This window comes from Apteryx rowi, unplaced genomic scaffold, assembly GCF_003343035.1.
Source record: "Apteryx rowi isolate R43461 unplaced genomic scaffold, aptRow1 scaffold_74, whole genome shotgun sequence".
In the NCBI taxonomy this organism is placed as follows: domain Eukaryota; kingdom Metazoa; phylum Chordata; class Aves; order Apterygiformes; family Apterygidae; genus Apteryx; species Apteryx rowi.
This window is the reverse complement of record NW_020451027.1, coordinates 1,012,616-1,039,026: the sequence shown is the minus strand read 5'-3', so window position 1 is coordinate 1,039,026 and position 26,411 is coordinate 1,012,616. Positions and strand designations below refer to the sequence as shown.

Sequence of the window (26,411 nt, the reverse complement as noted above, 5' to 3'; positions counted from 1 at the left end):
GGAGGGGAGGTGGATAGGGGGACCAGTTTGCTTGTTTTCTTTGGGACTGTTAGGAAAGAGTTGCTGTCTTGTCAAACTGATAAACAGATTGAGCTTTTGCCTAATCTTTCAGAGTAACAGAAGAGGAAAGGGTTCCTTGTGTGTTTCCTGTTCCACAGCATTCTAGAGAAGAGTCAGCCTCAAGCTGGTCTAAAGCAGATAAAATGGAGATAAAACCCCAAGTACATATTTTGGATAGAAATCTAACGTTCTACTACAATACTCACAATATTCAGTTGTTACATTTAACCCTTCTGTAGCTGAGTTTTCTTTCTTGTATTGCTCTGTGAAATTGTCACAAATCTTACAAAGAAAGGAAACATTTTAGGGATTGAAATCCATATGGATGAAATTAAGAAAAATGAGGGGAACAGGACAAATAATGGGGGAAATAAGATAATCCAAAAAGTATATTTATATTGGGTTCAGTGGATGTAGTTGTGAGGCCATTTGCAACTACTTAAGCTAGGAATACAGCAAATGCAGGCATAATTTGAGTGTTCACAGCTCTCTCTAGTTTTTTTCTTCCCAAGTTATTTTAGCCCTGCTCCACATCACTGCAGATTAAGACAATAGAGATCCCTGGTTTAGCTAGTGCTGAGCAGAATATTCTCCATGGGTCTGACCTGTAAAAACATGAACTTTCAGAACTAGTGAGGAATGGTTTGATGCTAGCTACTAAATTTTACTTCTCTTTCAGTCATTAAATCTCTCATTCTGTGGAGAAATACTGTGTAGTAAATTTAGCCCAACTCTCTTGTAAACTCATTGACTGTTAATGTTTAGCAAGTTTATACTGGTGTTTAAATTGGTCTTATTTTACGCAGTCAAGCACATCACACCTGCTTTAATTTTTTGCTTCAAAGATTTAACATCTGGAAGTTACAAAACTAACAACAGACTGAAAATGCCATCACAAGTACATAAAAAAATAACCTGAAAGAAAATACTGTAACCTGGCCATTCACAAAAATCCAGTATAAGGATCATAGTCAATACCAATAGTCACACCAAAATTTTGCAAGGCTTCTGTCATCATTTTTAGGAGCATTTTGGATTCTATGTTCTTCCCTATTCATATTCCCCATGTTAAACAACTACTCACTGTGAAACTCTCAAACATCATCATTCATGTAAAATTACTTATTGTAAGCCCATCCAATGGTTTGGGCCTATGATGGGAAAAGAGGAACCTGCTCCAGTGCAGACTGAGACTGCCGGACAACTCTGTGATAAGCACTGTTAAAGTGTTGCTAGTAATAACTGACTGCACCAACTTGAAACTAGCCATCAGGGGTGCGTAATGCCCCAGGGCCCTGTTACTTTTGGGAATGCAGGTACAATAGCTGCAGCTGCTAAGTCACTTCTCCCTGCCCCACAGAAACTTCCCTGCAAATTAAGATAGACACATTTCATTTTTCAGTGAGATACAGTGGAGTCATAGCGTTTGCGTCCATGCCCCTGTATTTCATGGAATAAAAAAGTCCCCTGATCAATGGTGATTGCAAATGAATAAAATGTGCATCAAATTGGCTTTTGCACTTCTTCTGTGAAGTCAGCAATTTTTGTGCTAGGTGCCCATTGTGATTTGTTTCTGAATATATGTCAAAATGCCTAGGCTTCCTAAATCCCAAAGGCCTCATTTGAGTTTTATGCTGATGTGATGCTGAGGTGTTTTATTGGACTCTACTATTATGCTTTGATCCAAAAAAACCCCAGGTAWTCATCACTGGAAGACCCAACGCTGCTGTTCCAGAGACTTGGGCTCTCAGGGCAGCTAGAGGGAATAAGCTAGGACATGCAGCACTGCCAGCTAGGTACAAGGGAGGCTGTACATCTTAAGTGTGAGAAAAGACTAGTATATGCTTTGAAAATTGGGTATCTGAAACCCTCGTACATGTAATTGCCCTGAATAAAGTCATGAAAAATCTGCCATGCTGAGGCAAGAGGAAAATTGCAGTGTGTCACAAAGGTGATGCCTCTCATCAGAAATGTATGAAAACTATGGATTCGATGGATGCATCTATTCCTTTGAGTATGTTAATCCTCTTATTGCATGTCATCACTGACCATCTTTTTTTTTTTTTTTTTTATGATAACAAAACACTGTTCCCAAACAAGATGAACTTGACCCTCAGCTTAAAATGCAAGAAAATCTCTCTGTGGTACTGGGGAAGGAAAAAGGATTGTTGTAGGGCAAATCATTAACAATGGGAAAGAGACCATAAAGGACAGAATCTGAAAACTGAGTCAAAAGCAAGGACTGCAAATGAAGAAGAAAAACCAAAATTGCAGGATGCAGTCTGCACAGAAAGACTTAGAGCAAGCAGAATCCACTGCACCTTTTGTCTATCAGGTGAATTAATTTGGGAAGTCACACTTGGGCTAAATAGGTTTACAGTGTACTTAGTCAAGTATCTGTTTTGTGGAACTAAGCTATAAATCTGTAGTTTAGGTGTGCCTGAGATAGTTTTAGCCTCAGTAGCTTGGGTCCCAGCAGCAATGTAGTTGTGGCTGCACAAGGCTCACTGTGGGCTTGCTGAGAGTGCGCTGGCTTTGCTGGGTGATTTATGGTTTCTACGCTATGTCCCTATCGTATCGTGCAGTAGCACCTTTCCTATCTATCTTCAAACTTATACTCTCATTCAGGCTTTCATTGCATCATGTCTTGATTACATCAACAACCTTTTCTCTGACCTTGACAAATGTGATCTTGCCCTGTTGATAACCATCCAGGGCTGCTGTGAGGACCGTTTTTCTAGCTTGTTGCTCCAGCCCCCTCACCCTCCCACCACCACCAGCCCCCCCCTTCACTATCTTATCAAACATGCTGCTTCACTCTCAAAGCCCTTCACAGCCACTCATCTCTCATCTAATATTGGGAAGTAAACTCTTGGCTCATATGACTGTGTGATGACAAGACTCCTGACTTGTTTTATTTTGTTACTTATTACACAAGCAACATTGTGCTTTCTTCTGTGCTCCCTTTATGCTTGGGAGGAGCTCACTATAAACATTACTGAAACCAGATCATTAATCTCCTTAAGTTTCTCTCTGTCAAAAATCTCTTTTGCAGTGGTGCCTCATGAAAATTTGACACTAAATATTAATGATGTGCTCTACTATGATTCCTGTCTATCATGCTGACTAGTGTTGTCTCTCTGTTTCCTTGTGTTCCACAACCTGCCCATACCTGTTGTGTCCTATTTAAAATTAGAGCTTGAGTTTGGGGAGAAGGGATTATCTGGATGTTCGGACAGCATCTAGGAAAATAAGGGCTCTTATATATAAGTGCTCTTAAATAGTATGGTCATGTAAATTATTATAATGGCAACACAGAAACAGTTCACTTGAGAATCAACCAATTACTAGTCTTGACTAAGTTTATGCAAATTATATCTCTTTAAGGGCCAGTGTAGAATGTAATATTATCCTCAGCCTGACTTCCAATGCAGACTCCTAACAATTTCTTAGACATTGTTACTGCTGGTTATTCTCACACTATTTTGATGTTTGGAGAACTCTKATTCCCTTCCAAAGATAAGTGACAAAAGAGAGTAGAGGCATGGAAAGATTTTTAGGCAAAGAGAATCTGAAAAGGTTGGACTGCCTATCTGAACGAGGATACACATGAGAAATGATAAGAAACACAAAGATACACAGAAAGTACATTAAGCTATTATAACAGCATCATCAACATTTTGACTTACTGGAATACTTGAGTTGTAACAGTAATCTTTTAAATTTAGCTGGTATGGCAAACATAGAGCTACTTCTTGAAAGCTACTACAGTGACTGTGATTTTTGAAGAATTATGTATGAAACTGGGGAACTTCCATGCTCTGAGATATCAAGTATAGCCTCTAAAGCTCTAGAAATGCATTTAATTCTTCTAAAGGTACCTAAAGTGAAAAGTGGGAAAGTAAAGGAGATGAATTATGGTTTCCCATCATTTTCTCCTATTAATTTTCCTCCAGGAGAATCCTTAATCACAGTGTTCATTAGGAGTTTGCATATGAAAGACTGTAGAAGCAATCCAGCAACGTGGGAAGGATGCCAACTCATTCACAGAGCTTTGTGTGAGAAGAGAGGCAGGAGTTTGCCTTTCATTCATGATATGCTTCTGAAAATTCTAAGAAATTTCAACAGAAATTTCAAATGAATTGAATGGTCACAGTATATATCGCACGAGTCACGGAATTTTAGAACTTCTAGGGAGTACCCATATCACACATTTAATCCCTTATACAAATATTAAGTGCAATGAAAGTCATTAGAAATAGCAAATCTACATTTACCAGAAGTAGTCTTCCAACTTTGCTTGGTGCTTCAGCTCGTGATAAGATACTGTAGCATGATCAGCTACCACTGTACATCTTCAATTCTGGCCCTTGGAATTTAGATTAGTTCATGCATCTATAGGATTTCCATCAGCCTTTCTAGTTACACATATGAGTCATCATTCTACAGAAGATAGTCTTCGTATTTATTACAGGAACACATCTACAAATAGTTTGGTCTGCTCCAAAGAGCAAAAAGCAACACTGATTTACATGCTATGAACTCAAAACGAACATCGGAAGAGAGTATTTTAAGCTTAAGATAATGCTAATCTTAACTGGAAAGACTTGTGCTTYGGATCTTTCCGAGATATTTAGTGATCAGTGAGCTATCTGCCTGCTTGAATTCTCTCCTCTTCCCCCCCCCGCAACTTAAGTCTGAGATTTAAATTCACACCCTAGGACTCGGGAACATTATGAGGATTTGCAAAACTTTCTGAAAGACTTCCTGTCCATTAGCCATTGGCTGGTTTACAAAAAGGCATAAATAGAATTTTCCTCTTGTAACAGATGTAATTGCCTTGCAATGTTGTTCGTGCTGTTTGAAGGAAAGCAATACTCATTTTATCTCAGACTCACTGAAATGGTGGCATCTCTCAGTGTAAACTGAAAATATATTTGGAATTTAATTTGATTCAGCTTTCAGAATTTCACACATGTGGGATGAACACATGAGGATCAGTTTTCTGTAATTACAGTGAGATACGTTAGGAGGGTTGTATCCTGTAACGTCATCTGTGCAGCAAAAGACCGAGTTTTCATACTGTCAGGAAGCACCTAAAACTAAGTGGGTCTGGCATGACCCACTAGATTGACAATTGTATTTTAATTCTCATTCTTAAAGCTTATGTGAAACACAGCTTCACATTTTTTAAGGATGAATATATTGTAAAAATTGTTACCCATGATGTGGAGTGAATTTGCCTGCTTTGGTTCTCAGTTTACACTCATCACAAATGAAGAAGGAGAAAAGTAGTCCTACAAAGCATTTCATCTGGTTAAGATTTGAAACAGGTCTAGACATAATCTGGAGCATCCTAAGGACTGCCCTAACTCGTASTGGTTACATGTGTCCCAGTGCACTGGCCATCTGGAAGGGTTTTATTAGGTCTGCTCCACATCCTCCCACCTCTGGCATGGTCTCTCTCCTGAATGTGCTTCTGAAATGGGGAAGGATCAAAGAACAGATGGTGCTGAACTGGCTTTGCCAATCCTTTGCCATTTGGGGAATTTTCCCATGCCAGGAAAAATCCTCTGCTGCTTTCTTGAGGCTGCTTTCCAGCTATGCTACATGGCCAAGGCAACACAGGACATCCAAACCAGGGTCTAGGAACTTCCTCCGTGCCTTCCATGGATTTACTCCAAACTTACATAGGTGAAGCTGAGGGCACAGAGGAGCCTGTGGCAGACAGAATAGATTGTTTGTAATGATGAGGCAGAGCTGTGCAGTCAATCCATTAGGGATACAGGAGCAAGCCCCCAAAAAGCCAGAGGTCTACCAWCTATTGAAGAGTGAAGATAAAAATAAATGTTGAACAGCTGCTCTATTCACTTTGCACTAGCCAAGGACATTTTTGAGGGGTAAATATTGTTTGGAATAATTCATTGTGCAAAAGCCTTTGGATTATCTCCTTCTCTCATAACATGCTTCAGAACAGCTATTCTGAGTTGTATAAAAGGACTGTCCAGAGCACTTTGGCTAAGAAAATCATTAGGAAACCCATTCTGTATTTCAAAATTGGAAATAAGTATTCCAATGAACTTAGGGTAACATCGGAGAGGAAGCAAGCTATTGGATAAACAGTGACAAGGTGTTTCATAATTGAGGATCTGCAAGCCCTTGCTGACAGCAAGATCAGCACAGAGGGACCCAGTGTTCAAGGGAAGATATTCTAAGTCTGGCAAAAATTTTAGTGCTTTTCTATAACCCAGCTCATCATAGCATCAGTTTAGACAATTTTTATTTCTGAAGGACAGCATCTGGCCTATCTGGCACACTTAATAACTTCAAATGTGTATTTTTCAAAGCAAAAAGCACAGCAAAAGCATATAACTCAAACTGACAGATCCCTATGTTTGGGATGACTTATTTTTTGTTGATAATAACAATTTAAGATAATATAAATTCCTTTTCTGCTATGCTTCAGCATGATGCAACCTGGAAGAGTGTCAGACAAAGTTTTGTAATAGAAATGCCAAAAGATCTTTAAATGTAGCAGTACTGCCAGACTGTGTGATGAAGGACAGGAATAAGTAGTTTCTGCAATAGTATTAAAGACTGAACCCAGTCACTAATAATAATTGTAAATGGACAAGATTCTGAAATAGTAAGGAAATGTGAGGTAACATCTTGGTCATGGCACTGCAAAACTTTTGCTGTTATTTTGTCTGTTCCCAAAATAAGAAAAGAAAAAGGCTGTAGAAACTTTAGAAGACTTTCAACAAATTCATTGCAATTAGTGGGATTTTAACTCATCTTCCCATTTCTGTGAAAAGCTCAACTGTGTTCTACATAGGCTCGAACCTGACCCTGCCTTGTGCAGAACTGAATCTTATTTTATTTGTCTCTTACATTCTCCCCCTATTTTGTGCTTGGCAGAATTTATACTTTCTTTTCCTTTCACAAACTGTCCAAACACAATCAGGCCATGTTTCACTGTGTACCAGCTGCTTTGGTTTGTCCTCAGGTATCACAATACTTTATGTTCTGGGAAAATCTGGATAGTGATTCTACAGTGCCCAAGAATGGACAGATCATAGGGTGTGTATGAACACTGAGTTTGGATGAGAGCCAGATCTGTTAATTCCTCATTTGTGTCCATGTATTTAAGCTTCTTCCTAATAATATTTTGACCTGGGTGGAGAAAGAGAGCCATATGGCATCTTCTACCACTGACAACAACTGCTGTTAGTATAATCAATGCATCACTGATGTGATATGTTTAGATGTTTTAGATTCATCTGTGTCGCTCACTTGTGGCAAACTCAATTACAAGTTGCACATTAGTCAGGGTCCTAGAATAAACTAGTCCTGTTTTTGTATGACATGTGCATTGTATTTTCTGCCATAAAGCTGCTCACACATGAAATGTCCTGACCAACCGGTTCTCAAGGTCATAATCCTTTCCACCTTCTAATACCATCCCAAAATCCCATAGTCACAGAATTGTTGGGGCTGGAAGGCACCTCCGGAGATCATCTGGTCCAACCCCCCTGCTCAAGCAGGGTCAGCTAGAGCAGGTTGCCCAGGACCATGTCCAGTCATGTTTTGAGCATCTCCAAGGATGGAGACTCCTTTGAATGCACTTGTCCAATGTGACGCTCCCAAAAAATCAGACAACTAAGGAGCAAGATGGCATGTCAATCATAGAACCATGATGTAATTTAAAATAATGCAGTGTCATCAAACTGGGCATGTCATCTTGCTAAAGTCAGCCTTCTGGTCCCTTTCTTTTTATTACTTTTTATATTTGTGTTTCAAATTATACTGTAAATTATAGGGACAATATCTTCCTTCAATTTTGTACAATGTCTGGCAGAGTGCAGTACCAAACTTAACTGATGGCATTGGGAATCACAATAACTCACCATTTGTTTTAGCCATTTGGTGTCCTAGGAGGCAAATGATGGTTCAGGGAATAGTATCTGAGCAGCATTGCCTAAGTGGTTTAGCAGTGTATATTTTTTTCAATATGCACATACCAAATAATGACACCTGTTTGTGTATGTGTGTGGKTTTTTTTTTGTTTTTTTTTAATTCCTGATTTCCCTGGGAACTCAACAGTGCTTTAAAAAAAATWAAAAAAATCACATAATGCACTGTGGACAGAACAGTGATATCACCTCCTTTTTGCAATATGCCTTTCTGAATAAAATATTAATGCTAAGCATAATGTAAATTAGTTAATAAGGCTTATAAAAAAAAAAAAAGGGGGCTGAAAGTTTTCCAGGCTTTTTCTATTTCTTACTTTTCTCAGCAGCCATGTTATTTAATAGAAGTCTTAACATTCTTAAGAATTTTGCAATTCTTAAGTCTACTGTTTCAGAATCCTGAAAAGTTAAAAATATTTTAGATACTGTCAGACTACACACAACCCTTGTAGCTTTTGCATTTAAACCATAACCTTAGAAAAACAGAAAACAGATCGTAACAATATAATTACAAATAATGACCAAACACAGAATTATGCCTTACATAAAAATACTTTTAAAATTGTAATAATAAACAAATTAAATCTTTACTGTGTGGTAAATATCTACCATTTGCTATAAAAGAAAAGAGAATGTCATTTTTGTAGGTATTTGAGTGTGGGACAAAATACAGGGGAGCAGACAATGGAGGCTTATTCCCAAATGAACACTATTAATATCATAAAAATTTAGCAGTCCTGAGAATTCTCTACATCCTCTGCCTGGAAATGGAGACGACCAAAATGAGATGCAAATCAGAGCCTTTATCTAATGAATAATGCAAATGAGCGCTCCTCTCATGGCGCAGCAGGCTGCAGGAATCCTCTCTGCCTCACCTCACATTTCTTGTGGATTTAAGCACCATGTGTCAGAAGAAATTAGAGAAAGGAATTGCCAAGAAATGACAAAGCCTTGGAGCCCCAAGTCAGTGTAGACAGCAAGGTACATTAAGATGCATGGTACAGAGAAGGAGAGAGTTGACATCTCATTAAAATGAAAATGTTGCTATTTTTCCTTCACCTAGTAAGTGGAGTTGTATGACACTGTAATCTGTGATTATTTGTGTGGCTATTAGTTAGAGACATCCTCCAAAATGCTACCAAGGCGGTATCTGAAAAACTTTATAAAATCTTTCATTTTTTTTGCAGAAATGTTGGTGCTATTTTATATCTTTGATACAAGTTACTGCATCAGCGTTTTTTCTAGCAGCATCACAGCGCACACTGCATCTTATCCATTAGTCACAAGCTTTGCCGTAACTTTCTCTTAGCATCTAATATTACCTTCCATAAGTATATTCAGGCAAACAAACCTGAAGGCATACAAGCCCTGAAAATTAACTTTAACTCCTTTTTTCAGCCATTATTTTGCCTGAATAAATTCTTGTTTCAGAATCCAGCACAGATTTCATCTGTTCCACTAAAAAAAATCTTAGCATGCAGACTAGTCACACTGTCACAGCCACGTTGTCAAGTCCCTGCTCTTTGTCATTATATCAGATTCCAAAACTGGGGATTTGTGAAACTTGACGCTTTTTTTGACAGGTATTCTCTCAAAGTACAGAACAGGCAGACCCAATCTAACGAAGTTGTTCACTTCCCAGACGTCTTCCTAGTTACCAAATAGCGAGCGGCGGTGGAGGGGCCCTGGTCCGCAGCGCAGGGGAACCCTGGCCACGCAGGGAGCTGCAGGAATGGCAGGTCTCGGCACGCAGCTCCTGAGGCTCTCGGTTTGGGTGGCAGGGGACAACTGCATGCTGGCACCTGCTGTTGTAACTGCTCTGCGTGTATGTGCTGCCTGCTATAACTGCTGCCGCCTAACATTGCGGGTAGAAAACTGGGGAAGACCTTTTCTGTAACTATTGCATGCTCCCTGGAATGCAATGATTGAAAAAGCTCATCTGGGGGGAAAAAATCCAGCTGCTCACCTGGGAGGTCAAGATCACTGCAAAGTCCTGAACCATAGCGCTGAGAGCTTAAGAGATAATGCAACCATTCAACTTGGGGGCTTGAATCACACTGGATATAACTGCAGGGCTGTGCTCCTTTTGTTCACTGGTCTGGTCTGTGAACCGACTGGCGACAGATCAGTGTTTGATTCAGTAACCCATAAAATAGATAGATCTATGTACAAAGCAAAAATGAGATTAAAGATGTTTTACTATATGCCCTTTCAGGAACTGTGAAAAAGAAACCCTTTTATCACAAGCTGACAAAGACATCACTGCTATTTATAGCTGCACTTCAGTTCATCAGTTGGATGCACACTAGAGAAGATGCTACAGCACTAGCAACACTGTTACTAAATTGAGAGCTTACAGTTTCTTTTTAATAGTTGAAAGCAAAGCCATTTCTCTATTGGACAGCTTGTTGCAAACTTTGTAATAGCGCAGAAAAATATATATATATWTTTTTTGGGATGGATTTCCACTCAGTTCAATCCTACTGAATCAAGGAGGGATTGCTTGGGATATAGGTTAACTGAGAATTTGGTGTGAACTGCATAAAAATGTGACTCGTAATCAATATAGCATTTTCACTCTCTTAAATTAAATGGACATAGATAGGTTCTCTGGTTCTGCTCCTGCTAGTGGTTATGATGCCAGGAATATATAGAGAGTTTAGGTTTCCAATAGCAAGGACAATGATAACTATAGAGGAAAAAACTACTGCTAAAGCAAACTAAGCAGTTGATTTGAAGCAGGGAGACAATTAAAGCCCAGCATTTCTGAAAGAGTAATAAAAATGTCACTACAAATGACAGATTGTTACAAGTCCTTGGCTTCTTTCTAGCACTCTAGAAGAATATGGCGTTAAATCAGTTCCAAGAGATTATTAGTGGTATATGTTATTTTCGCAAACTCAAGGAAGTGAGTATCATTTCATAAATCCACTGCAGGTTTAAAATTAGGCTTTTTTTACAGCTTTAGTTTTGTGGCCTTTACATATACAATTAACAAAAACACAAAATTAAAAAAGAATGCTGGAGCTTGGCTCAAATTGAGAGGAGAAAAGCTAAAAATGTTCTTTTAAGAAAAAATCAAAGCGAATTGGAAAATAGCTCTTTCCTGTGGCTGCAGATCTTGCTTAATGCCTGTGAGGTTCCCTGAGCGTAGGATAAGATGTTGAGCCAGAGATGCTGTAGAAAAGGACTCTTGTTTCTTGTTAGCAAAGGCCCTGTACTTGTAAAGTGTTTTCTCATATTGTGTTATGTGTTTACTTTCTGTATTGTTCTTCTGCATAAGGTATCATGAAAATTAGGTCAGAAAACTATAAGTGATGATTAAAAACAACAATAACTGCACCTAATCACCTGGTAGGTGGAGACCTATGAAGTATATGGTGTAAGCAGAGATTAATATTCTCAGGTACAGAAGTAGCATAGGCTCAGTTGTAAATTTCCTTCCTTATGTATTTATGGGCAAGACGGTGTCTTCTAACRAAGTCCATAAGACAATACTGTTGGAATCTCTCAAGTATTTCTTACACGGGAAAAGCTGGTTTCTCCTGCAAACTAGAATATTTGTCCACAAATCCTTGAATATCTGCAGAGAAATATGAGGGATCTCTGTCCTCCTGCTCTGAGACACAACATTGCTACAGTCTCCGCAGCAGGACAGGCTGCTCAGGAGCTGCAGTACCCACAGGAGCAGTGTCTGGACAGGTCCCCTATGTTCCTTGGAGCGTGTGTAACATTAAAGGGCAGGATCTGCCAGAAGGATCGACGTTATCTTGCAGACAGCTATTACAAGTTCAAGGGAACAGGTTTATTGCCCTGCTCTTTGGTACTAGTCCTTCACTACTGTTGCATGGCAGATATTGACACATTTCTCGGTAAAATGCTGTGGATCTGATCACTGGTTAAGAGCAGTCTTTTCTGAATTCCAAAGGTGTTTCCAATTTATTTCATTAATTATTTCATCATTGTAACAGTAAATGTGTTCTGCCTGTAAGTTTTATATGGTTCATAATTATAAACAAACCAATTACTAATCCAAAGTAAAGCCAGTGACAGCAAAAGACTGCTTGATATTGCCCTTGTAATGCCACAACTCTACTTTCTAAGGCCTGTTCAGTCCTTGGACATGGACTAGGATGACATCAGAAAATAGAAACTGTGACTGTGGTTTATGTGATGGTAGTTTATAGAAGCTCATGTAAGGCGGTGCCATAGAAAACATGTTGAATAGGTCATCACAGGTGCTGTTCATCTTTGTGACAAGAATTAATTGCTGTTATTCAGCTCTGGTAAGTCTTCTTTCGGGGAACTGGAAGGAACTGGCCTGTCAGGAGAAGCAGATGCTGACAACAGTGTTAGCTAGCATAGCCTCACTGACCTTAAGGATGGGAACTGAAAAACCTGTCTGAGGCTGAGGTTAAATCCAGTGTGGTCCTACCTTTGCCTGAATTTTGTTTTTGATATTATACAAAAATTTTATCATTCCAAACCCATCTATTACTGGGTACTTGACAAGATACAATCACCAGAATGACATTTACTCCAAATTCTTAGTCAGATTGTTATTGATCAGAAGAGTCAAATGCTGCCTATTAAAAGGCTGTGTCAGCTTCCTCTGTATTCTTGCAATATATTTACTTTCTTGGAGCTTGCATCTAGGAAAAGCAGCACTATAAGGGAGTTCTCATAAAACAATTAATGTTTCAGTGCATGCTTCTATCCTATTGCTGAAGTCTTTAATCTTAAGACTTCAAAAAGAGCACCTGTATCTGTCTAAGGTCCACAGCTGAGATTTGTATGGATCCTTACCATTTTACAAAAGAATATTGCACCAAAGGAGTAGCAGAAGCATAAGTAAAAATAAAAATCCATTAGTTCTGGCTTCTCCTCGAGCTCCAGAGCCTGTACTGCATGATGGATCCAGCCACACTGGCACTGGGAAGAGCCTTGTGTTCTTTGAAGCAACTCGACATTTCTTTCCTTAGTCTGCCTTTTCTTCAATCTCCATCATTTTCAAGTGCCTCTGTTTCAGCAGGGCCAGAGGGAGAGGGACTGGCCCTCCGGCAGGCAGTGTCCCATCGGGACAACCTCGCTGCGCACGCAGTGGACCAGCAGCATGGGTGTGCTGCCGTCCCCACCTCAGCTCAGTGCRTTTACACACCTTTACACTACCTTGAGGGAGCTGGGCTGGCAATATATCTGCACTCCAGCAAAACAGAAGTGGTGCCGGTTCAGCCAATACAGGTCTGAGTGCCCAGCTGGCACCACGGGAACCATCTCACGCAGAGCTTGGAAGTTTCTATTTCCTCTTTGCCAAAGAAAGGGCATCCTGTTCCAAAACTAGCAGAAGGAGGAGAAACAAACATGTGTATATGTTTTCCAAAAAAAAAAAAAAAAAAGAAAGGGTGAAAGTTTCAAAATCCTGAGATTTTCAAACATCAACCATTTGTCCGTTGTTTAGTGTTAAAAAGGGCATACGCTACATTATTGATTAGAAGTCCACAAAATGCTAAAAAAGGTGTTTTTTAATTAACAAAAAAGGAAACTATGTACTCTTGTTCTAAGACTTATTTTTAAACCTATAAAACATGGGGTTCATAAACGACACTTAGCTACTTTAGAGTGCTACAGTTGGTGATGGTGCAGTTATGGAGAAATATAGGAATATTATTCAATAATAGCTCCTCCTGTCCTTTTAAATTATTTACAAACAAGCCATGTCACATATAAAGCTAAAATAATATATTTTACTATGCAAACTCTGGTATGTATGACAAAGCACTTTCCAGTTAGAAGGTCTAATATATGCTTTCTGAGCATTCTTGCTCAGAAAATTCCTGAAAGTGTACCCAAGAACCAAACGTATTAACCAAATCCTGTCCTGTCACTAGAGACACTCAGCCTTGCTTTGAAGCTCAGAAGGGTGCAGCAGTCCAAAGCCAAACACTAATATTATGAGTAAAGACGTTTTATAAATGAAAAGGTGGGAAATAAATGAATTTTGGTGAAATTGCTTCTGACAAGAAACAGATAAAAAGATAAAGGCATACTGCTACTTTTGCTTTTACCTAAGACATTTTTCAAGTTTCCAGTAGTGAGTTTCAAACTGGTAGAGGGGGCTTAATCACATTACTAAGGAAGCAATATTTGGGCATGATCCATTGCTTTCAGTGGGAGTCCTTCTGCTGACTTAAACAGAGCACATTAATTTCAGTGGGAGATCACAGTTTAAGACCTGCTTATAAAAAGTCAAACATTGATTCTTAACCATGAAATGTACATTGTGATTCACCTCTGTTTTTTAGTTATTGAAGGATATATTTTTAAAAAGAACCAAAGCTAGTGCTTCAGATAACAAAAAGCTTGTGTTCTTAAATTATTTTTGAAAGCTTCTCTCACTTCTGTTTCAGAAAAAAGGGGAATAAAAGCGTAAACTGGTGGCAAAAATTTACCTCAAAATTTTAGTGAGGAAAGCCAAAGATCTATGGACCCCTTAAGCCCATTAGTTAATGTTTCTGGAAGTTTGCGCAAACTCTTGCAAGAGAGACACCTTGCTAGGATATTTCTGCAGGCTATCCCTGCAGTATTCTTACCACTTGGCAGATCCATATGGTCAAGGAAGCCAAGAGGCATGCCAGAGTCTGCAAGGCTGAGATAAAAATAGATGGAGAAAATAGAACATGTAGAAAGAATTGTTTTAGCAGATAGAAAATTACATTCTGTTCTTTTTTCTATAGCTGTGCACATGGTTGTTTTTAAAAGATGAGAGCTTTTTTGTAGTTGTTTGCTATTCTTTTTTTTTTTTCTTCAGTCATTTGTAAATGTCACCCACAAGCAGCTCTGTTTCTAGTTTTCACTGGAGGAAAGAGCCTCATGAGCAGGTGTAGATGGTAAAAATCAAATTGATGAGTTAAAATGATGTCTCCTGACAGTTTTACAGATAAAAATCTGAAATGCACCAGGATGCTGAAAAGACACAGTATGTATATGTAAGAAAATGCTCCTCTCATAATGGTGTCCTCTTTTAAAGGTTTTACAAGTACTTAGCTATAAAAATGCTCTCTGGGCTGAAGCTTGCCTTAAAATATCTCTGGTATAGTACAATTTCTTGCTTGTAATAAATATAATTCATTTGCATCCTTTTCTTTCTTTTCCTCTCTTTTTAATTTCTAAATTCTGTATCAACAATCTGCCTAAAGAATTAGAGGATGAGAAATAAAACCACTTTACAGAAAATAAGATGTAGCAAACATCAAGGCTATGTGAAAGCATTTATGCGCATTGACAAGCCTGCCCAGTGCCAAGGATTTTCATGTCCCTAACTACATTTGTATTTCTATATCAAGGCTATGTTGCTGCAAATGACCTGTGGAAATATAAACTTCCACAGGTACAAGTAAATCAGGTACAGAACTACTCTCTATCTCTCGTTTAGTGAGATTAACATTCTAATGTACAAAGGCACTTTTGCCTCATCAGTCAATGATCTTAATAGTATTTAGGATTGTTTTCAACTTTTCAGGGTCCAGCCAGTATTTACAGGTTCTGAACAAAGGCAGGAAACATTTGGTTTAATAGATCCATTACCTGTTTTTAGCTACTCTTAAGATGCCTGAAAGTATAGGTACTTTTTTTTTTTTTTTTTTTTTTAAAAAACAGAAATTTCAGCTTTGGTAGAACAGTATTAGTATTGCTTAAAAAAAGCAGCAGTTGGTACTCATACTAAAATGTAGTAACTCCTCCAAATTCAGCACTTTCTAAACTCTGTGGATCAAAACAAATTACAGGTTTTCTTCCTTGCATAAAGAGATGGGTAATTTTCATACTCTGTCAACAGGGACTGCTAATGCTTGTTTGTATTTCTCCATCTTTGCTCTATGGGATAAAGTAGAAGGAATAAGATAGCTCTTATTGTCTGTATTTTTTTTTTTCTTGAATGCTCTGACAGAATACTGTGTGCCTAAGTGTTTGCAAGGGGGAACTTGGGCTATATATTGGACTAGTTGCTTTATAAATAACATAAAAATGTAAATGTTAAAAACATTATTGGGAAATCGACTTAAGTCTCCTTAAAGGAAGACAGGTGAGCATACTAACAAGAATGATTTTCTTGACAATAGACGGGGTTTACACAACTCTCAACTGAGTTTGGCTGGCATTGTTTCAACTCAGCTGCTTACAAATGCAAATTTTAGTATATGGAAGTGCCTCAGGAACTTGCATTTGATTTCCAGTGATTCTTAGCTGTTATAAAGTACAAGCCATGAAAGAAGGGAGTGTGAAACTCTGGGGTTTAGAGACATACAGGTACTTAATGAAGAAAGAAAAATATGTTTGTCCAGATAATTTGGACAAATCCAGACAACATAAAACTAGCTATATTGAGTCCTGTCAAATAAATCCAAAATTTGCACTTGTCCATCATAGCAGGAGGAAATATAATATCACACTGATGGTACACTGTCCTCAAAATGAGGCAGCAGCCCAGAAAGCCTGATGCTTCGGCAGCTCGCGGGGGACCGCAGGGCACCAGGTACGTGGCGGAGACGTGAGAAAGCGAGCTGCCTGCTTGCCTCACCTGTGCCGCAAGGGAGAAACCTTCCCAAAACCTCCCATCTGGGCCTTGCTCCCACAGCCCGGCTCCTATGGAGAGACGCCATGGCAGGATTACGCTAAAAGCACAGGTGATGGTGCTGAAAGCAGGCCCGCATCCGAAACCCTGCCGTACAAGGTTTCTGGCACACTGCAAGCGGGGTCACGTACTGCAGCCTAGCATGGGATGGTAGCACATCATGCAATGTCCTACCTGGGACAAGGCGCTGGGGACAATGAGCACTTGTCGGGGTGCTGCTTTACTGCACTATACTTACACTATATTAGCAAACCTCATTATGAGGGTCTCCCTAAAGCTTAGGCTCCTGAGCTATGGGCTCAAGATCACCTCTGTCTCCTCAGCAGAGGCAACAATTGCAGTACAYGGCTAGTAAGGATTTTATTTACAAAGTATTACTGTTTTATTGCCGAAGGTGACAGTAAAGGTGCCTGCTGAGGGGATGTTTCTGACACAGCTGCACTGAGAGCATGCTGTTCTCAATCCCCTGGGAATGGCATGGTGTCTGTACTACCGCGGACATGCTTTATTTCTTTCGAAAATCACAATAATTGTTTGCAGAACTGCAGCAGCCCGGCTTTGCGGTCTGGGGATGGGGTGGCAGAGTGCAGTGTGACCAGCCCTGCATTTTGGCATCCTGCCGTGCTGGGCCGCAAGGAGGGAGCTGCTTGCGTGGTTGAGAGAACCTCGTCCGCAGCGCCAAAACCGCCCCCGACAGCAGAGGGTTGAGCTGATTGCAGGAAGGCAACTCTGTGCCAGCTGGCAGGACTTAAATGCTATTACCTGCCACACTTCCTAAGAGTTTTAACCATTTAGTGACTGGCACCAGTCTCTGCTTCATACTGACTGTCCAGGAATTACTTGTTTGAAATTTTGCATAGACAGACACAAAGTATTTAAGAAACAAATTCTCTGCAGTAAGTTAAAAAGGGGGGGGAGAAAAAGTGTTGGTCTTGCCATGGTCATCAATAAACATCAAGTAAAAACTATGTGCTCACAGCTGTGTTTCCTTTAAATGTTAGGTGTTACCAGGTGATAGAGATGTGAAATAATTTCTATAACTGGTGAAATTTTACATGACCTATTAAAATCTCTTGCTTCCTAAGATCAAGTATTATTATGATAATCATTAATCGACCGTTATGTTGACTACAAATGCCTAATATTTCCAGCTAACTTGAGAAATGAAGGGAGGAGAAAATGAAAAAATATGAGGGAAAATATAAAATGGAATAAAGACAGCATTAAAGGCAATAGTTAAGCAGTTTCTATAAGCTATATTTATAAAATATGTATCTTGTTAAAATGATAAGAATCTTTGCACTTTTACCTTGTTGCGATATGCGCCTTAAAACCTTGCAACTGAAAATAAACAGAACCCTGTTAAGTTTGTTCAGAAACCTTGTTTTCCCCACAAATATTTTTAACATCTTAAGTACTTTGCAGGCATGCTTTTGCTTAGCTTAAGGTTTGAAAACACGTTTCCAAAGTGTAACTGAGGAGAAAAAAGCAACTGGACAGAGTTTTGTTGATGATTTACTAGGCAATCTTGATGTGTGATAATGAATAAAATGCAAATCTGGTTTTCCTGCAATCCTTCATTTTGATTTCTGAAAAAAGTATTAACTTTTAGATTCTAGCAAGACAATATTTTTCTGCTGCCATTAAGTATATCTTTTTTTCTCTTTTGGGAAACTAGGAGCTCCTTTCCTAAGAGGTCTGAGGAACAAAACAGCTTTGACACTTCTCCAAAGATGCTGTTACGAAAGGCACAGGTGGGCTGTCCTCTTTGGGCCTAGCTGATGAAAGGCTATGGAAGGAAGGAGAGAGGAAAGCAGGGAGGGAAGGAATAGCGGGATGGCAGCCTTGCTTCCCTCTTGTCCCTCCCAGACGTTTGGGTCTGAGACAGGACCGTAAGGAGTGAGGTGGTGCTTTGGTGAGAGCAGGAGGCCAGAGCGGTTCCTGCCCTACGCAGGGCAGAGGGGAAAGGAATGGGGAGTCTGTCGGGTACCTCCGGGTCTTGTCATACTAAACATGAAATGAAATATCCCCTAACTTTAGAGGAAATGCCAAAATAAAAACTTTGTTCTCTGAAAGATAAGGTTCTTTTTCAACATCAATGAAGGGACATTTCTATTAATTAAATGTCCTCAAAAGAATACAAAGTAGATGAATCCAGGTATTGTATATAAAGACGGTAAAAACTTTCAGGTGTGTACATTGTCTTAAAAGGAACATCTGTGAAAATCTATATTAAACTAGGCAGTAATAAGCTCACCTTCAACTCCATGTTTCCGTTCTACCCCATGCTACTTAAGACTGCACAGATTGAACTAAAATTAAGAACTGCATGTCCATATTTAGCCAACAAAAGAAAAAGCTGCTTCTTTTCAGTATCTTTTAATAGGATCATTCAACACTTTTAAAATGTCYCACCCAAGCACGCATGCATGCTAGAATGTTTCCAAAGGAAAATACATTTTTATTTCACATTTTGATTTATAAGTTACTTCAAAGAATATCTGTTCTTTTAATTATTTCAGTAAACATAATAATGGTATCACTAACTACACTGCAGAGTATATTCCTTAAAAAAGGGAAAATAAGCCTACTTGTAATTAAAGGAATGCTATATTAATGATGCTGAAAGTCTCAGAGGGAAACATTTAATGTCCACCTCATAATATTATGCCAGAATTACATGCACAGAAGACTTTTTAATAATCTTTGTTTCTTAATTTAGTTTTGATTGGCTATGAAATACAGAGTAGCACTCAAGGGCTCAAATTTCTACTGCTGTCAGCACTTCTCTATAAACTGTATAACTGCACATGACTTCTGTCTGTAGGCTTCTCTTCAAGCTTCTGTTCAACCTATGAAGAAAATTAGCTGCAGGCAGCAGATAATTGCAGATAATTTTATCATTTTTACGCCACAGGGGTGTTGGATTGTGTTATGATAGCTAGGTTTGCCTAAACATGGGCAGAAAATCATATTTATATGCGGCCATTTCAGCTGTAAACACAGCATAAATCCAGCTCCAGTTTGCAAATTACAGCAATAGCCACTAGGAGTCTCCTGGCTGAGAGTTTGCGGTGAATTTAAATATTAATATCGGGTAATGTTTGAATGCAAAAGTAGTGATAAAGGCTAGATCTTAGCAAATTAATCAGTCTTGTGAGAATCAGCCCACGGCTGCCTGCTGTGGGGGTCGGTTTGAAAGCAGCGTGGCTGTCCCAGGCCCCTCCGAGCATTCTGGGGAGACGTGGTCTGAGACAACCAGTGCAGGAGGGCAGCGGTGGYGCAGGGGGCTCACAAGGGGACTTTAAGTTTGGTTTATGGTTCTCATTCCTGCTTCTAATCACAAAACGGTGATCTCCAGCTCTGCTGGGGCAGTCTGACAGTCATACTGGGGGGCACAGTCCACCAACTTTTTAAAACCTGAAAAATCAAAAGCAAGCTATAAGATATTTTTGTGGGGCAAAAGATGGTGACAGTCACGAAGAATTAAATTGCATGAATTTTTGTAAAAATTTTAACAAGTGCTTGCAAATAACAAAGTAAAAGATTTTTACCACCTGTTAGGTATTCCTCACAGGGAGATTCAAAGCAGATTTGTTTGTAAACTGAAAAGCTGCAGGCCACAAGAACTAGCCCATTCGGGTATTTAAAATGTTGCTTACAATATCTCTGCAAAATTAATTCTGAAAAAGTGAAGTAGCTACTTTCCCTTTCCCTTTCCTTTTTCTGTTTCTCCTTCCCTGTCCCTCTCCCTTTTCTCCCAAGCCAACTAAGTGCCAGTGTAAGGTACCAGACACACTGCTATTGCCACCAAAAGCTCGAGACCCATGAACTGTAGCAGCACAGTGACCATCAGCTCAGCATGCTCACTCACAACGTGCACACAAATTTGGGCAAAGGAAGGGTACAGCAAGCAACTGTGCCCCTCTGCCACCACTGAGCGCCTCGCTGAGTACCCCCAAATTGTCTTAAAGCACGCAGGGATGAGAGCGGGCACCAGCCCACTCAGCTACAGCTCCTGCTAGGCGCGTGGGCAGCGTGACCTGCGGGGACGGGGGCTGCCATGCACTGCTTACAGACACAGGTACCTCCATGGCCTGAAAGTGGGAGCTGTAACCACTCTAAGCAATTCATTTGTTCATATTATATGATTATATGATTTTTTTATCGCATCTCTCCTTTCAAGCAAGATCCTTTCCCAAGCCCTAGAAATCCTGACTTAAAAATGATGAGATTTTAAACAAATAATGACTTGGGGAGGGGGGCTATTTATTCAGCTTCTGCTGTTTGAGCTTTTCATTTTCAAACTTTTCTCTGCAACCAGAACTAAGAAAATAAAGATGATGTTTTAAATAAAAGCTGAGAATCTCGCATAATCATAGGACTCCCGGGGTTTGAGATTTCAGAATAATCTCAAGAGTTATCAATACTGAATGTCACTATTAACTAGGACGTTATCCTCCAACTAGATTGCATAAAAGCAATTGTGGGATAGCTTTCCTGTCACCTGCTCCCCAAAATCCCCACGAATGCTGGCCTGCAGGGATTACCCACAGGTACTTATGAATGAGGAGTTGCCACGTGCCATATTCAGAGGCCTGCGTTTGCATTTTGTAACAAATCTGCATGCGCAAAACCTTGTTATTTGGATCTCTCAACTACACAAGCTCATGGAGCAAAATACCAAAATGGAATCGTAAGAACATTTAATCACACAGGGAATACGTTGAACTATGTAGGAGGCTAATTTTACCATAACCTCCCGCTCTCCTGCTCTCCATGTGCCATAGCTCCGTGAGTCCTTGCAGCAGTTTCCCTGCCACGTGGGCRGCTCAGTGGGAGCAGGTCCCTGCCGGGGACCCGCTCCAGCACAGCACAGCCCTGAGCATGGACACGTAGTCCCAGCACCTCACCTTCCCCACTGCAACACACACCCCTTACTTCTCATCCTCTCCTCTGCTGACCCAGAGAAGGCATTATTTCTTCTCCTGAAGGACAGTATTTTATTGAAGACTATTATCATGTCCCATGTCACAGACGACTTTTCGTTAGGTTTTACTATAATCTCTCAATAGGACCTGGGTGCATCTGGCAGCCTGGGTGTGTTGCAGGGGCATGATCTGCACCAGGCTGATAACTGACACAGACTCAATGCACAGACTGTGCGCAGCAAGGTACTACGGTGAACAGAGAATTACTAAGGCTGATTGGGGAACTGATACAGAGACAAAACAGAAAATTGATTAAACCTCCTCCTCCTACAGAAGTAGGCTTGTTTTTTGGTACAGTTGCTTTTTCTTAGAATAGTTGAAAGGACCCAGATTTCTTCCAAGGAATTAACAGAAGGCAGTTAAGCATTAAGCTGATCTGAATAACAATCTGAAAACTAATACACAAGCTTAGTATGTTAATACCCAATATTCATAATAATAAAAACAAACATTTTTAAGTCTGTTTTGTGCTTCACTGTGCCAAAAAGAAACCCTCGAGTCTCTGCCATATCAAATTCAGGATTTTTTAAGTGCAAGAACATGCCCAATAGGAATGCATTCTTTTCTACTGTCTACCTCCTGCAAGTACTGACAGTGTGATTCCCTTAACTCATTTTCCAAAACTAAAAATGAACGCAAAAATAAAAGATCTCACTGGGAAATGCCAAAGGCTCAGCCCTACCAATATGTGTAAGCCTCATTTTGAATGAAATGTGCATGTGTAATTTCTATGTGTACATAAAGTATAGCTGGACATGAAGCATTCTTAGGAACAGGGTGGGGGGGCTGTAGATTTCCTCTTCATGCTGAAATTTTCCTTTTCAAAGACATGAAAGTTGAAGGAAAAAAAGTCTGAATAAAAATATCCTGCAGGGCACTGTAACATATAGATACTTTAAAGCTCTGGTGCTGTACAATACCTCAGGAACTGCAAATATTTCTGTAATTTTCCTAATGTTTCAAGTCAGTCAAGCCATTACCAATGCATATGTGACTATAGTGTATTTGTACAACATACATCCATACTGAAAGTAAATATAGCCATTTATGAGATTGTAGGAGTCAGTCATCCTAAACTCACACCATTAAATACACTATTTCATCGTGTGCTCTCTTGTTCTTCCCCTTTTCCTGTCTTTCCTGCTAGGTTTCTGTTGGCCTTTGGTATTGCAAGGGTTTGAAGTGGAAGTAAGTTGCATTTGTCACCTCAGATGATTCCTGAGCAAACTTTCATAATCTATCACAGCATCAAGGATCCTGCTAGGTCAAATGTTTACAGTAAGAGTTCGGCAACATTTCAGCAACATTTTTAATACTTAAAAAGAAAAGATATTTTGATTAAATCTACCATCTTTGTTCTAACTCGACAGTAGGCTGATAGCCAATGCACTTAGAAACTTTAGAAATTACTTAAAATAGGAAATGCTGCAATGTCTATCTGCAATAAAAAGAAGAAACAAGTTTGTTGGGCTGTGGACTGCACTAAAATGATACATACAACTTTTTTTTATTTGCTGCATGACAAGAGTTATTAAACATCACCCTGTCACTGGTTCAGGGCTGAACCACATATATTACAATTTTGACAGAGAAAATACACTAAGATAAAGAAAAAAAACATATTATGCCAGGCATGTTACATTTATTTATTTTTAAACAGTGGCTGCTTGAAGCTGCTCGGAGATTTAGGATGTCAAAGCAGTGTCAGCAGAGATGGATTAGTGGGCAGAGAGCAAGTGGTGCAGTCAAAGGTTCACAATGAATGTAATTTATTCATGTAGCTCTCCAATTTATCACGTGGTTATCACCATAATGTACGTGGGAAGCGGCTGCATGCATGCACACAACGTCCTAAATGTGTGTGTGGCCGGACCTGAACTCCTTACAGAACACTAGTGGTTGAAAACGATACCATGAGGCATTTAAAAGCAAACTTCCTTCCTGTGAGGACTCTGTCACACAGTGACGATGATTCTTGTATAAACAAACCACTATCTTGTAGACTGTATTCAATTACAGTAACCTCACTTACCAGAACTCATCAGTTTTTCAAACCTAAATTATCTAGCTAATGTGATGTAAATTTCTTATGCTTTAATAGTACCATAYAATAGATACAAATATATGTTTTGCATCTCAAACCCACATTTCCCCAATCAAGGAATACTATATTTTCACTCAGCATTTTCCAGAAATAAATATTCAGTGGCAAAGAAACTGAATTTCCATATTTTGTAAGAAGAAAAAAAGTTATTTGCAAGTTGAAAGTTTCTTTTAATTTTAATGACCTCTTACAGCATGATCTGCCACCAGCCCAGCTACTCCAGCTACCCCTGCCACTTTTGAAGCTTCTGCAGCCTGAGTTTCTAGCAATACTCTGCTCTTTGGAAGTGATGCTAAATTATACAACACCTGGATCCTTTCAGCTGATCAGAACCAGCTCACTGAAGTCTTTTGTGATCCAGGCAAACACACCCCAGTTAAGGGTTAGCATGGTAGGAGTTTCATACTGCTTTCTTTTAAGACATTAAAAGTTGACCTAAAAAGACACTGAATTCAGACAAAGTCAGACTAGGTCCTAATGAGAAGAACATCTCATTGCCCAGCTTAATGCACTGCATTAATAAACGCTTACCATTTCATTTAGCAGAACTCTTTCACGTTTGGAATATGATGCAGATTTTTCTTAGATATTTATACCTGAGCTATAAGAACTTCCACTTTGCAGCCATCTTCACAAAAATATATCCACCAATTATGCACAACGAAAAGCTTGCCTTACCATTGCACAGAAGGTCTCAGGAGGATCTCCACATGTTATGTCTGGGGGATCCAGAGTCACTTTTACGTATTTGATCATGTCTCTGGCTTCCGGTTGGCAGGCCATGTAATCCCATACTTTTCCTTCTTCTGTATAAATCTGAGTCTTACACACGTCATAATGTCCCCACACGGAAGGATAATGCTGCATCACTGAAGACACAGTAACCCAGAGGGCGTGAAGTGACAGGAATCTTGATAAATACATCTCTAAATCCTTTTGTGTCACCTTCGTAAGTATACTCAGTACTGGCGTACGTGCAGTCTATAGATTATACATATATGTACATGTGTATACTTTGTAAAATAGGTTCCAACTCAAACATGAAGCTTTAGTACATGGTGTTTGATTTACTGAGTTGAAGACTTTGGTAGAAGACACAATCCCCAAATGACAGCCTTTCACAGCAATGTAGAGCTTGTCCTTTGTCTTACAACTTATCTATCAGGGCTTCTTGTAACAGATGTCCAAGAGCAGATAATAGCTCGTGAAGTTGCGGGTCTTCAGCCACACTGTCGATAACCCTGAGTGATCCTCCGTGTTCACAGCTCACAGGGGATGCCCAGATGCACTGATAGATCAGTATCCGAAGCAAAAGGATGAGTGTCTACAGGCTGGTGTCTTTTTCCCATCAATCATTCTCTTCTTCTGGCACCAGCACCCTTTTAGAAACAAAAAAGAGTAAGAGTTATTGTCCAAGAATCAATGCATTACAAAATATATGATATGTTGACATTTTGGAGGTCTGAGGCAATGTAAAGCAAATTGGTATAATATGGATAACCTTTAGCATGGGTGCTGTGCTAGAATGAACAAACTACCAAAATCATTCACAGTGAGAAGTGTTTCAACATAAAGGATTTAACTCTTCTCTAACAAAGACAGATTTATAATGTTCCAGGTGAGTTATAGGTTTCTGCTTCCAAAATTATATTTCCATCCTGGCAAAACTGGAGAGCAAACAACAGAACTTAAACATTTCTCACATTTTCTCAGCTGGCAGGCAGGGGAGAAGGGAACCAAACCACTGTGGGAGAACAGCAGGAAGGCTCTTTTATTAAAGTGACAAAGAGATGAGTATCAGGGCTATCAGGTGCTGATAGTTGCTTGGCAAGAGGACCTCGGAGAGCTCCAAAAGCCTTATACGTTTCTGAGCCTTTTTTGGAAGAATGAGAAAGATGTAATGAGCACACTTCCGTTTCCTCGAATTTTCTCATTAGCATTGGAAGAGCTTTGCTCCCTTTTTTTTTTTAATGCTATTACTGATGAAGATAACAGTTGATTCACAGCTTACTATAATGACACTTTCCTCTTTTAATACGGATGCCATATTTTCCTAGGTTTGGAGGGGGGGGAAGTATTACACATGTACTCAGTGTTTATTTTATCCTCTCCTTAAAAAGCAACCAGGATCCCCTCAGTTTATAACCCCTCAATTATATTATTGTACGTATAAAATCCTGGGATGTTTTTTCAATGATTTAAAAAATATATATATGCTAAAAGGCAAAGGTAAAAATACAGATACAATGAGGGAAACTGCAAAGACAGAATAAGTTCCCTAAGCATGCACAGGCAAAACCAGGACTACAGATTTAAGCTCATTTCCCGGGCCTGCGTGGCTGCTGTCAGCTGGCCCCAGCTGCAGACGCAGGGCAGGCGCTGACTTGGGGAGTAGCACCGGGCTCCCGCAGGCGGACGATTTTTGTGAGCCACTACAGCATTTCTCCACTCTTTCTATCCCGATTCTAAAATCCACGTGAGCGCTTTAGACAGATGCTCAGAAACAACTGTAAGGCACCACAGTCTGTAGCTCACTTAGTTTGTTTTAAGTTTTAAATTATGCTCAGTGTCATGAACCTTCCTATTACACAGAAAATTGGAAAAGAATATGTAACTGGGTGAGCTCCTTAATATATTGCTTTGGTAATACATGTTTT

At 39.5% G+C, this 26,411-nt stretch overlaps 1 protein-coding gene across 1 annotated transcript in view; it reads right to left on the bottom strand.

Annotated features, from left to right (window-relative positions):
- The window catches only part of NTNG1 (netrin G1), a 154,455-nt gene extending 129,777 nt beyond the window's left edge, over positions 1-24,678 (bottom strand). The window contains exon 1 of the mRNA XM_026087885.1: positions 24,433-24,678. Within this exon, the coding sequence (XP_025943670.1) occupies positions 24,433-24,678 (246 nt within the window). The remainder of the gene's footprint in view (positions 1-24,432) is intronic.
- Positions 24,679-26,411: the final 1,733 nt, after the last annotated feature.